Genomic DNA, 14,209 nt, shown 5'->3' on the forward strand with positions numbered 1-14,209 from the left:
AGGAAAAACAAATACCCAAGCCTTTCCTGTTCAATAAATAATTACATATTGCCCGCGGCCATGCGGCGCTATAGTTAAACTTTTTTTTGTAATATGTTGCAAGTTCAATTCCCTTTTGGGTGGTCAACTTGAAACCGATCATCCCAGTGGAGCTACCAGCATCTACTTATTATCACTTTCAGAGCAGTCTACAGTGGAAATCCATTGCAAGAGACCGGTTACTGTCACATGGATGTGGAATTTGCAGCACTGGCTCTGAGCTTCCGACAGAAGCTCGCTCGGGCGTTTTATGTCTATTTAAAAAAAACACACACTTCGTGCAGAGTCAACTTGGGAGCACAGAGTGTAACACAGCGGTTGAGAACGAGCGGCATAGTTTGTTTGGAGAGGAATCAGCGCGAGTGTGCACACTTTACAAACACCGCGTGACGGGGCCCCACTTGCACGTGTGCCTGGCGGTACGTTCTCGCACCGGGCTCACGGGGTTGTGACCCCACGCTGATGGGATTGACGTGACGCCACAATGCCCCCTCGCTCGCTCGCGCGTGCGAACGCTTTTGCAAGTGCAGCTGTGCGTGCACCGGCAAAGGGGTGGCGCTTCCTCTAAATCATCTCGTGACCCCGTTCTCTCGTCACCGTTTCGTCATCTCGGCCCTAATTGTTACCCACAGGCAGCTTGGTCGAGGAGTTTTTAAACTTTGGGGGAGGTGGGGTGGGCGGAGCAGGTCCCAGCGCAGTGGACTTGTAGAAGTAGACGGATGACGATCTTTGCAGTTACTAGGAGGGAGACACCAAGAGATGTATTTTGTGGATAGAAATCGGTGACCGCTTGCCAGTGCTATCACGTACGTGGCTGCATGCAGAGTGTCCAGACAAAAAAAATAACCTGTGTAGACAACATCATTGTCAATAACCTACTTGCCGTACTACCCTCATGCAGCGCCATCTCGGAGCCCAGGAACGAGCGCATGTCTTAGCGCGATTCACCACGTCGCCTTTGCCACGCCGGGTCGAGCCGCCGTGCGTCTGTCTCTGGAACGTGGAATCTTTCGACGCGAGTGTAAATTATCGCCGTGCGAGCGTGCGAACGTCCGGAAGTAGCTGCAGGTGCCACGTGCGTCCCGCCGCCGCTAATTTGGCCGTGCCGTGCGTGCTCTCGCGCACGGCCCAAGGACGCGGTGTTGATGCTCCTTCCGCCTGCGCGAGCACCCACCAGCCCATCGTGTTGCGCGAGAGTCAAATGACCCATCTGTGCAGCGATTACGCGTGGCGAAAAAAAAAGGCCTCGGTAACATTAATCCGCGCATGAGTTTTTACTGCGTCTTGCGCCCAGCGCCCAGAAGTGCGTTTCTTCACTTGTGGCGCAGCTGTGGAGAGTATGGGGTGAAATGCGTAACACATGACCTCAGCGGGATTCGTACACAGCGGGGAGTTGCCCATAAATTCGATCGCGAGTAATTCATACAATCACCAGAATATCATTGTGCGTTCACGAATGCGAGGAATTTGACCCAATGATAACAGGCATGCAACGATAATGTACGTTACGGCTTGGTTTACAAAGACATGGCTTTCTGACGTGGAAAAAAAAACTGTACCAAGGACAGCTCAATGAATTCTGAACCACTTTTAACAGAAAAACACAGTTTAAAAAAGTTACAGAGGAGAGTGATAGAAGATGTTCCTGCGTTCTCGCTGCCATTATTAGTTTCTTTGGTCAGAGTTTCCCAAACTTCTGCCCTCACAATGCCTCTTCACATTCACAAGTCTTCTGTGTTCAAGTATCAAGTAGGTGTTTACACCCCTCACAGGCCTGATGGCCGCGTGCATGCACGACACCTCAATCTTTATTTGAACCGTCGCTCTCTACGCGAGGCTTGTTGACAATCATTGGGCCCGTGGGGCATGGAATGGCCTGATTTCTATTTGAATATTGAAGCTTGGTGAACGTGAAAAGGCGGAGTGTTGAGAGCCACAAGGACTGGAGTTGAACAAATCCCGTCACGGTGGCCAGATGTTAACTACCTCGCCTTGTATACAGGAGGCCGTGGCTTCGATCCCGAGTTGGCATGTCTTTCTCTCTCTCCCTGTGGTCGCGTGGATTTTTCTCCGGGTTCTCCAGTTTTTCCCTCCACAGTTAAAATCAACATGCGTGTATTTGGCTGCTAGAAATGTCACTTCCGTTGAGCTATCATTTGTGGCCAGGTCGTATCTGATCAATGGGCTTTACCTGGTAAAATAAAAATAGTTAGTTTTTGCAGATTAAACTATCAATTTAACTCGGAAACCTAAATAATCCAAACACACTTTACAAAATTACGATACTGTATGTACAGACGCAATTTAAAGTTCTGCTGATATTTGCTTTTACCCTTTATTTTCCTTTGCAATGCAAAATAAGTTTGTGTATGGGATTGCTTTTTGAGTTGCATGGAGCCCCCATCCTTTTTTATGGAGTACTATTGCCAATAACGTCCAATAATCCAGCAGCATTTCTTTACAACCCTGACTGCTGATGATTCCCAAAATGTCGAAACCACTCCAGAGGTGCTTGCTCAAGTGAATGCTGCTTGATCATGTTCGTCTGGAAAGTCAATAGGCAGATGGACTTAAACTTAAACTAGAAAATTATGTTTGCTTTAAATAATCCCTCCTCTCGTCTGTTTTACGAAGCTCTTGAGCAGTTTGAGAAACATGTGAACTCTTGCCTAAAATATTACAGTTCTGATGGTGCTGTTTGTTGCTGACCGTTTGACGTTTTGGGCCTGTCCTTGGCAATTGTGTAAAAAATAAAATGACAGAGTAGCCACACGCCTCCAGATGCAAAAACAGCACAGCCCAGCTTGCTTCCTAATGTTCGGCAGCGGATTCAATGCTGCACCACCATGCCGGGCTGCAAGCAGCACGGTCAGTGAAAGGCGGCCCCAGCAGCAGCAGCACCTGTTTGCTGTCTCGGTTCGTATGCGAGCGCCTCTCCCCTACGCACCCCCCCCCCCTCAAATGCCAGCATTGAGACCGGTTCAGGGCTCGCCTGAGGGCCGGTGAATACCGCGCGGACCAAACCCGCCCCATGCCAATAAATTAAATGCGAGTTTATTCAGCGCACATGTTGTGTTGAGAGCGCTGTTCCGCGCGAGGGAGAGAGGCGAGCGAGCGGGAGTGCTACTCGCAGTGTAAAAATAGACAACGTGGGGCTCAAGGGAGACCAGAAATGAATTGTGTGTGTGTGTGTTGAATTTGTGTGCTGAATCTGCGGGGAGCGGTGGCGTGGTGATACGAACCTGGCGAGCCGAGTTCAATTCCCGCTCACGGCGAACACCAGTGACGATTATCTGAATCGGTTCTGGGGCCTCCCCTAGGTCGACTCAGTCTTAAATGAGTGCCTGGTGCACGGTGTGTAAACATCGCCACTGGGGGAGACAAAAGCGGTCGGGCGTAATGCTGGTCACCTACCCTCTTTTGCACCATGTGGGCACTTCATAGGTGCTCGCTGACGGCACTCGCCCCAACAGTCTGTTAACGCTCTGCGGGGAATCTTTGTCTTTGAGAAGCATGTGAATATTTGAATGTGTTCACAGTGAACACTGCTGAAACCGTGAGCCATCAACACGAGTTGGTGACAGCACCTTCTATCGCCTCTCTCAATTATCTGCAAAGACTCAACGCATTCTACAATCACACTTCCCTAAAAGGAAATGTATGTACATAGTAATAGGCAGCTGTGCAGGCAATGGCCCTTTTATACAATGAAAAACATGTTCTGTTCCGTGCAGTGGCGTGCTTATGAATGTAGCAGTTTGTTCGAGCGATTTACCAATTTTATTATGAATGATGCATTGCCTTGTTCGAAGAGAGCACCTGGTGCTGCATCGGTTCAAGGATGTAACGTTGTGGAGTGATTCTGATTGGGGAGTTTACTCGGTTAGTCATTCTTCCGGGGATATTAAAATGAGTACTACTCTGTCGAAGGCCAAACGGTGATTGTTTTATTGGAACGACTGGTCCCCATCAGAGTCATCTGGGAGGGCTACCAGAAGCTCTGGCTTGCTCATGGAGATGAACGCTGCGCCAATTTCTGGGAACAACAGTGAACTATCATAATTACGCCGTCACCGTTATTCCGTATGCGGTCGTGGAATGCACGGCTTGTATGTACTGCGATGATTACAATTATTCACGTTACTTTAATTTATACGGGTCACGTAAAAATTATTGGGTTTAACCCCTTTGGCATTAGCCCGAGCAAAAAAACTTTTTTTTTGTTGCTGAGCGTTCCTACGATGGGATGCGTTGTCGGAGGAAAGGTTCTTGAATTTGACTTGTGGCTAACTCCGTGTAAACAGTAGGACTACTGCTGTGCTCAGATGTCTTCAGAGACTGCTCCTGTTGGATTGCAACAGCACTGTGAGAGCCAGAACAAACTTGAGCCTTTTGGTAATGCACTAGTCCCTTTAAAGCATTCTCAGAAATTAAACTTGGCAGGTACAGTATTTGTGTTAGATTTATTTCCAGTTAATATTGTTTCGTCATATCTGGGAATGTTAAGGAATTAGATTTGTGTAGCATTATGAGATTACGAATTTAACATTCGTATTACCGGCATTACACGGTATGGGAGAGTTGGTAAGTCCATATTTTGTTACACGCAGACTCGCATGCACATGCAAGAGAACACATGTCATCCGTGCCAATATGGAAACAGATTTAGCGGATACTATTATACGTGTTTTTTTATTATTCTACCTGTCCACAACCAAAAGTTCCGGAAAAGCTCAGATTATAGGATGAACTCTTTTTATCCGTGAACATTTGCGGATGATAGCGATCAAATTTTTTGAACGTATGACACGTAAAAAAAGGGGACATAATCACGGATAACAGAATGGGGTGACGGATTAAATGATCTTCCATGGACTATTTTGGTCCAAGGGATAATTTGCGTTGTGGGCAATGTGGTTACAGATAAGAGGATTCCTGTATGTGATGTAAATAGGGTTTGTACTGTAATGATCAATCACATTACTCTATACTATTTTTTTTATTTTGAGTCATCTTGCGATCACAGATACTTTCATATTTAATTTAAGTGATATCTAACAAAGTGTGAAAGAAACCATTGTGATTCACTAATAGTGTTTACATGTGAGTGAATCGGAAAATGTAATTGAGTTATATTTATGTGTTCTCATATTTATTACAGTAGAGTCAGTTAGGCCAGAAAATGTAACAAAATTCCACGTAATGTCTGTAATCATTAGTTTAGCTTCTTCCAGTATTACCGTATATTGACAATGTAGCATACACGTCTTGTTAGTCACAACTTTTCAGTGTCCCTGTTGAAATCCTAACGTATGTAGATGAATCCTGTAAAACCCACGTTGGGTGCTACAGGTATCATGGAGTATGGGGTGCTGCTCATTTATATTGGCCACCCTGAGCAAGTGGTGGAAATCCCAAATTCTCATTCCCAAGAGGCATTGAAATGCAAGGCAGAGCGGTACTGATTCTATCATGGTACCTTTTGTGCCAGTATCAAAGTATGAAAACTCAGAATAGGGTTTACCCTTTCTGGCAATAAAACAGGATGTGTTAATATGTTCAAATACTGATTTTATCCACTGCACCACATCGATCATTACAAGAGGCTGTGTCAACCCTTTGACCGGGGCTTCAACTCGCAACCGTCGTGTTGCGTTGTGATTTGCACGCTCGGTCGGGCGCAGTAGCCCACGGTGAACGCATCCTCGACAGACACTTGCTACATGTTCCACCCACCCCTGCAACATAGCTGCTCCAAAAAGTGAGAATACTTTGTCCTGTTGCGTGTAGCACATTGAAGCCTCCTAATCGCACGGGCTTATTGGAGAGGTGTGTCAAGAGAGGTGCCGCGCCGGGATTTAGGGGGGCTCGGAGCACGCGGGCGTGTGCAGCAGATCGACTCGACGTGCACCGATGGCTCCAAGCCCTGGCAGTTTGAGAGGGGGTGCATGTATGTGTGTGTTGAACACGAGTGGCATTTGGTAACACGCAACCTAATTTTTCAAGGTGTAATGTACAGGAAAACCATGCCCAACGCGGTGTTATCGAACACGTGTCTCGGCTATACACGGTTTATGTAATGAGCTCTGTTTTACGAAACTCATGGGTGATTTTTTGGCTGTACACATAGTGCGATGAGAGTGCTGTGAAGGAATTGACTGTGAGAACAATCTATTAACCGTGTACGTATGTATGCATGTTGCACTTCTCTTGCACCGCACGTAGCCAACCGTACTAATCGGAGGTTGTGGGGGAAGGATAACAAACTAAACACAAAAAGCAGTTCTAAAGAAATGAATCTTCAATCTAGATTGAAAAGTGTACAGCTCCAGTGACGTCCTAATATCAAAAAGAAGAGCATTCCAGACGGCACATCTAAAAGCGCGTGATACGGTGACCGTCTTTGTTCGATGGTTAGCAAAAAGCCGCCACTGCGAGGATGACCAGAGTCCACGTGATGGCTGATGCTCCTTGAGATCAGCGAGGTATCGTGGGTCAGATGTGGCTAAGGGTGCTGAGCACGAGGGTTTGGTCCTGGGGGGTAGTGGGGTGGGGAATGGGACGGCAGACCAGGCCGGGGAGAGGGGGGGTTGTGGGTTTGGTCATGACGGCCGGAATGCAGGGCATGTGTCTCATCTCGGATCACCGACCTGGGCCGCTGGAATGAGGCCGGGTGACACGCCGCCTCCGCCGCGGTGGTGGTGCCGAGTGGGAGGAGGGAGGGGGCGCTGCTGAGGTTGGGAGGCGAGGGAGGGAGGGAGGGCGCCGCATGGGTGCACCGGCGAGGGGCGAGGGCCCTCACCTATGGCTGCCGGCAGGGGGGGGGGGCTGCACGGGTCACGTCATGCGGGAAGAGGGCTCTCGTGCCCCTGAGAGCCGCCCGCATGGCTCTGCCTTGCCCGCCGTTGGGAGAAAATAATGCAGAGAGCGCGACGCGGGTCAGTGATGCATCGTTGATCTCACTTTCACAGGGTTGTCACCGAGGCAAGTTCATTCAAGTGGGCATCGATTAATTACCAATTGGGAAGGGTTGCGGTGTTGCTCTTGGTTCATATTAGGTTGGGACGAGCGTATGGGTCAGCAAATAGGTGATCCTGTATCTGCTAGGGCTGCGGTTCCGGCGAAACTTGGCTTCTATTGCACGGTGGTCCCCACTTTCCGCAAAGTCATCGGTGACTGTGATATGGGAAAGACCGGTCCCTGTCATGTGAACGTAGAATTACCACCTCGCTCAGGACCATCGACAGAGACAAGTGTTGTTTCCGGTGTTCGTTTGAGCAACACGACGCGTGTTCTTGATGTTACATAAGCTAAATTGGTGATTTCTCAGCAAACACAATAATTTAAACAAAAATCCTATTTGCTTGTTTTGCTCCAGAAAACATCTGCCTAAAATGTCACTACGCATTATTCTGTGACTCAACGAGTGGGGAAACTGCCCGTTTATAGGCTTTGTTTATATTGGTATTAAACTTACAAGAGTTGGCCAGCAGGCACCCTTAAGAGTGCAATTATTGAGTTATTTAAAAAACAACCTTCCAGGAAGCACTGCTGAGATACAAAGCCAAGATTATGTGTTACTGGCGAGCTGTGTTACATAACACATGGTACGTAACACAGTCGAATGCCAATAATTGGAGTGTTGTGGTTTAAGGGAGTTTTGATGAATGGCAGCTTTGTATAAGACAGTGGCACAATTTTTTATTATACTTTAACACCAATGCACTGTCACAATAGGTACATTGCAGTCTTAAAAGGTGGGACTTTAACATAACACCAGAGCCGAGTGGTGGCATGGTGGTTACCACTGCAATATGTCCTTGGGTAACCTGGATTATAATTCCTAGCCATGGCTAACATCGGTGGTGATATCTGAATCGTCCCTGACCTCCCGTTTAATGAACCCACACTGGCCAGCACGGTGAACCAATGTGGTCTGGGGAGGCTTTTTTTTCAGCGCTATAGATTCTCACTTCACCGGTGGAAATTGGCGTTTAAATTTAGGCCGAGGCTCTTGGGTGCAGCCCTGCAATTGCTCACTAACACCACTGCTGGCAGAAGAGCCTACGGCTCAAGCGAGCTCAAGTCCCGCTATCGCGTGTTTTTAATCTTCTCTTCTGATGCACAAATGGAAAAGTAAAAACTCTCCAGTGTGCGACCGTGGTCATCCAAAACAGTCCGTACAACTTTGATTTAAAGCTTTCGTGACTGCAGGGATTCATCTTCTTGGTTATTTCGGTAAAGTCACGTAGAAGGGAAGTAATAAAATAATAAAAATTAAACATGATAAAATTATTCTCACGACGTTTCGGCCACAACGCAAGCAGCCGTCCTCAGGTGAAAACCAGGTCCGTCGAGGCGACAGAGTCTGTCGCCTCGACGGACCTGGTTTTCACCTGAGGCCGAAACGTCGTGAGAATAATTGTATTATGTTTTATTTTTATTATTTTATTACTTCCCTTCTACGTCACTTTACCGAAAGAACCAAGAAGACCGTACAACGTGTACCGACGCAATGCCGGGTCGACAAATACGAAGGACGCGTCACGGCGATGCGCCACTCCTGAAGCGGTTATCTGGCTTGCCCACCTCAATGTGAAAATGCATCTTGACTTAAAGCGTTCGTGACTGCAGGAATTCAGATTCTTTTGGGTCTTTCGGTAAAGTCACGTAGATAGGTTGAAAGAAAATTTCAATTCGCAACACAAACACCGCTTGTGTTGTGATCGAAACATTGTAGTTTTTTGTAAAAAAAAATGTAACCTTTACCGAAAGACCCAAAGAATGTGACATTGTAGTTGTTGATCTGCAATCTATATCGGCAGCCGTACGAGATGAGATCTACTCTTCCACGTTGTGCCAGACGTCCGTCCCTGCCATTCGGTCTACTCATCATCAGCATGTCATCTCCAGAGAACTAATCTTAACTGGCGGCGCGGTAAGACAAAGGCAGCTACGTGTACTGCTGGCCACACCACCCCGCCCCCTCTCTGGCCCGGGTTGTAACAAAATCAAGTTGCTTTACCAACGCCTCTTGGCCCAGCGATTCACGTCGCTATACAGGGAGAACTTTGTCCTTGTGTCTATATAGATTGACATTGCCGAATACCGTCAGTTGGGCGAAGGCAATTCCACCAATGTTATTGCATTGGTGGAATTAGTTTGATGTCCTTCCCCCGCATCCTTCGATTTAGCAGGGTTGGCTACGTACGGCGTGAAATAGGTTCAGCATACATACGCACGTACGTCGCGTTCAGAAGGTTAGCCGCAATGCTTTACGGTTAGGGTTAGCGATGCCTCTGTGACGAGCAGCATTACTTGCTGAGCACACAGGAGCACCATGCCCAGGCTGTGATAGAAGGCTGTAAGCTACTAATGGGCGATAAGAATGCTTATCCTCACTTCGGCCCTCTGTTTGTTTTGGGTGTGATTAGAGCCATTTGAAGTGGTTCGTGTTATAAATTGTGTGTTGAGTGTATTTGCTAAAGGGCTGTTGTAGAATTGTGCAACAATTAAAGTGGCACTGCTGCGTCTGCATGTTTAAACACAAACCTGACCGTTTAGTGGTTAGTGCACTGCGCTTTAACCTAGCGATTTAGGTTACATCCATGGTCACACACAACACAGGTGCCAGCCGTTATCAGCCATGTCTTGGGCTTCCTCTAGGTCCACCCAGCATAAAGCGAGTGCATACCTGCTGTGGGATGTGTCAGACTGTCAGTGTCACCACCGAGGAGACAAGCGATGGCCGGGTGTGCATGTGCTGGACACGTGGGGACCGCCGCCTTAGCCGTGCGTTTGTGGTGGACTTTTCGATTGAGGGGTTTCAGCTCGTCAAGTTTGTGCCCTCGTAGCGTAAAGCGCGCAAGGTTGAACGCGTCGCGCATTACCGCTCCACCGGGATTTACTTTTCCGTGCGCGGGAAACGGCCGAGCAGCTCCACAATCCGCGCCGACAGAATCGCGTGGGGCCGACTTCGAGCCCCGCGTCGGTGTCACGGCTGCCGCTCGCAAGCTCTGGATGCCGGCGCTGCATGTGCGGCGAGCGGACGGACGAACGGACGGGCTGCCGGGCGGGGGCGAGCTGGCGGGCTGCCGCTTGTTTTGTGTGAGCCGGGCCCCAGAGGGGAAGCCCCGCGTCCGTGCGTGGCTGGCCGGGAAGTGCTTAAGCAAACGGCGTTCGCTGCAGGTCAGTGGGGATACCCACGTGCGTCCGCGCGCGCGTGTCCGCGTGTGTGCCTCTATGCACATGTACGTAACTAAGTGTGTGTGTTTGAGTGTGTGTGGGTCAGTGGGGAGTGGTCGTGTAGTGGTTAGCGCGCTGCGCTATGAACCTGGCGACCCGGGTTCGATTCCCGCTCGCGGCCAACACCGGTGATGATTATCTGAACCGGTCCTGGGCCTCCCCTAGGTCGACTCAGCCTCAAATGAGTACCTGATGCGGTGTGTAGTAAACATCACCACTGGGGAGACAAAGGCGGTCTGGCGCGGTGCTGGCCACCCACCCCCTCGTGTACCGTTGCGGCCTTCATAGGTGCTCGCTAACAGCACTTGCCCCTACAGTCTGGTGAGGCTATATGGGGGATCTTTGTCTTTTGTGTGTGTGGGGAGCGGTGGAATAGTGGTTAGCGTGCTGCACCACGAACACCGGTGACCTGAATTCGATCAGGGCTCATGGTGAGCAACCGGTGATGGATATCTGAACCGGCCCTGGGTGTCCCCTCGGATGAATGAGCCTTGAATGTGAACCTGGTGCGTTGTGTAAACATCGATGCTGGAGAGACAAAGGCGGCCAGGCGTGGTGATGCCCACCGCCCCATCGTAGGTGCTCACTAATGGAATTTTCCCGAACAGCCTGATAAGGCTATTTACAGGAGGTGTTTGCAATTGTCTGATTTAGTTTGTGTGTGTGAAGTATGTGCACTTGTACATGTGCCGAGATCGTATGGGAAGCGGTGGCATACTGGAGGGTGAAATAAGCCACGATTCCTGCCCATCTCGGTTCCAACTCGATTCAATTGTTATTCGTTACACGGAAAATCCCGTCTATAGTCAGTTGCCCAGCTAGTTCGGAAGGATACAGATAGGTCCGTGGTAAAATTGGCATCTGCATCTCCGTTGTGTGGCTTTGTGTGGTGCTGCGTTCACTTCGGGTCTGGGACGTCAACGGTGGGTCAGGTGTTCGTAGTCATCTCCCATATCTATATCAGTGTTGTACCATGCTCACCGTAACAGGCACTCACAAACGGCACTTTGCCCCTAAAGCCGATTGTGCGAGACACGGGATCTCTCTCCTTGTTAATGCCTGCTGTGGGTGCGTGTTCGAACACACAAGCATGCGCGTTTGCATGCAGGCGTGTGGAAGCACTATTGTACGTGCGCAGGTTCACGTCTGCAAGAAGGTGTCATTTAAAGTGACGGCACAGTGACATCTTGTAACCAGACATAGCGAGAAGAAAACACGTTGCCCTTGTTGAAACCCAGACGTTTATGTCCTCCGAGCACATGCAAGCTGGTTAAATATAAACACCTCCACGCAAAAGGCAATGTTGTTGATTAAAGGTTGCGATATTGTTGATACGGATTTATAAAGACATTTCGACCTTTGTAATGTTTACAAATGCATATGTCAACATCGTTTATTGCACTTTTAATGCGTGGGTGGAAAACACATGCAGGAGTCATTTTGTTTAGATTTATTTTACTTTCGTAATTTGCTACTTTGTTTTGTTTTTTCTCAAAGTTGGCTGCTATATTGTCAGTGGCCAGTGACCCTGGCACTGTGTTTGCCCGCTCGGAGTCAAACACCCCGATTGCCACAGCCGAATATCACTGCAGCTTCACCAGGACATTAATGCATTGCCACGGAAGTGAACCCTGTTCTTGCAATCACGAGGGTAGACTTGTGTATCATCATCATGATCAGCCATGCTCAACCCTCTGCTGGATGAAGGCCTTCGAAAGCCACCGCCAACTCTCATGACCCTCTGATGTGATAGTCCACCTCGCACATGCACACAAACTGGTTTTGTCGTTCCATCTCCTCGTTGGACATCCCCTTGGATGCATTCCATTCCTTAGCTGTAACTCATTTATTATTCTTGAAAATACTACATTCCAGTGAATTGACCTGCCCAAGGCTGCTACGGGTGTTTATTTATAGTTTTAATGACTATCATATACCAGTGTCATCATCCAAAATCCCAAGTTTTCTGACCAATCTCTACAAATAGTTTATCTGGCGTGCACTCATTTGCTTCGTGTTATCCACTTGTTTTTTTATCAGGGTTGGCCAGATTCATTTTGCAGACGAAATAATTGGCGAGGAATTGATCGAACATCGCAAGCAAGGCTCTCCTGAGGAACAGTCTTGAGACCCGGTTGAGGCCTTGCGCAACATTTTATTATAAAATCGGCTATGAATAGAAGGTGGAAAAACGAACGAGCAGGTCTTACGTAACGATAGGTTCTTGGGTTTCACACGTTCCTTGAAAAGGAAATAATTACGTCAATAGCCTCTCACCTGGATTAATAATGTACAGATGATACACGTTAGTAAAACAAACAAAACATATTCGCGTAAGTCTTAATACTCGTGTTGTTCCTAATTCTTACGGCAATTCCCAGAAGAGAGTTTCACGCCAACATTGTCGTCATTCCGATCGCTGCGTTCTTGGCTCTGCCTCTGGACTCGAAGCAGACTTTGTGTACCGGTTTAAAGATTAACCGTGTCCCACTGCGCCCCCGACAACCCGGGCCGCGTTGAAGGCTGCCCCGTGCTTGCGAAGCGTTGCGCGCTACTCACTCTACACACACGCGCGCGCGTTCCGCGTCTCTCACTCCAACCACCCAGCCCATCCGCTCCCGCGCTGCGGGGTGGCTGGTCCGTAATCGCTCTCTCGCGCACACAGGGGAGGGAGGGATGGAGGGTTCGGGTGTTTTGTTTTGGTCAATCGCAGTTAGCTGGTCACAGACCCACGAAATGGCCAGCGGCCAGCAACAAACCGCGTACTCTTAGAGGCTGCAAATAGGCGAAGTCAAGACATTTCGCGAATTGAGCCAATGTGTGTGTTTTTATATATACGTAAGAATTTGGGTAGAGTGGTGTAAGTTTAAACAAACAGAGCGGACACGACCGCCACTACTGCTCTGTTCTGAAAACGGGGGGTGTGGGGGGGTGATCAAGACCGATGGTGCTGGAATTTCATTGCCACAGTTGTACTCGTAATTGACGTCATCGGTCCGCGGTGACTAATGTTGATTGGACAGCTGCTGCTGCCGCCGAGCGTGTCGCAAAAGCTCGGGTTATCTCCTCGCCGTTAATGCGTTCAGCATCGGGTGTGGGTGTTCCCCGAGGTGCGACAATTTCTGGGTGGCGCAGTGGTAACAGTTGCGTCTCGCAGCAAGGAGGGCCCTGGGTTCGAATTCCTGACACCGGCCACCTTTTTCTGCGTTTCGCGTGGGTTTCCTCCCATAGCTGAAAACATACAATTGTATGTATGTGGAACTTCTTTCGCACCGTACGTAACCAACCGTGCTAATGGCATGGGCGTTGGCCACACATCCCGATGCAGGGACCCTCTTGAAAAATAGTTTTTGGACTCCACGTGGCCTTCCTGGGTAAATAAGTAATTCGTTCATTCAACCCCCAACGCCCTCCCCTTTTACAATTCGCCGTCAATAAAACGATCGATTTATAATTTTTTTTAAATGTTGCATTTATTCCTCACGAACTGATACGCCGCTTTTGCTCAACATGTCACTGTGTTATAGCTTGTGCCCATTGATAAGCTTGTTGGCGTCTGCGTGTGTATGCCGTGATGGTTGCGATGGCTGGCGTGTCACATGCGGACGCTGATGGTTGTGACGCTGATGTTTGTGATGCTGACTGTTGTGACATTGTTGTCGTCGTTCTTGTTGTCTGTGCAGATCTATGCCCCCGGAGCCCTGAGTGGCCGCGTGCCGCGCGTGAGCCCCGGGTCCCCATGGCCTGCCATGTCATCGTGCCGTGCCTTCTGGCTGCTGCCACTCTCTGCATCGCACGCGCCACAGGTAGTGACATCGCTACACCCGGCGGCAGCAACTGTGGGTCCCCTGAGAGCTCGTACGGCACATGCCAAAGTTAACTTTTTATATATATATAAAAGAGAGCGCTCAACTGCTATTTTCCT

The 14,209-nt window shown here is 48.9% G+C and overlaps 1 protein-coding gene across 3 annotated transcripts in view; it reads left to right on the plus strand.

The window, feature by feature from the left end:
* LOC144728654 (brother of CDO-like) overlaps positions 1-14,209 on the plus strand; it is an 84,776-nt gene that overhangs the window by 45,486 nt on the left and 25,081 nt on the right. For all 3 annotated transcript variants that reach the window (XM_078608230.1, XM_078608228.1, XM_078608231.1), the window contains exon 2: positions 13,968-14,090. In XM_078608230.1, the coding sequence (XP_078464356.1) occupies positions 14,024-14,090 (67 nt within the window). In that variant the 5' untranslated portion in view covers positions 13,968-14,023. The remainder of the gene's footprint in view (positions 1-13,967; positions 14,091-14,209) is intronic.

The sequence above is a fragment of the Lampetra planeri genome, chromosome 29, assembly GCF_965212315.1.
Source record: "Lampetra planeri chromosome 29, kcLamPlan1.2.h2, whole genome shotgun sequence".
In the NCBI taxonomy this organism is placed as follows: domain Eukaryota; kingdom Metazoa; phylum Chordata; class Hyperoartia; order Petromyzontiformes; family Petromyzontidae; genus Lampetra; species Lampetra planeri.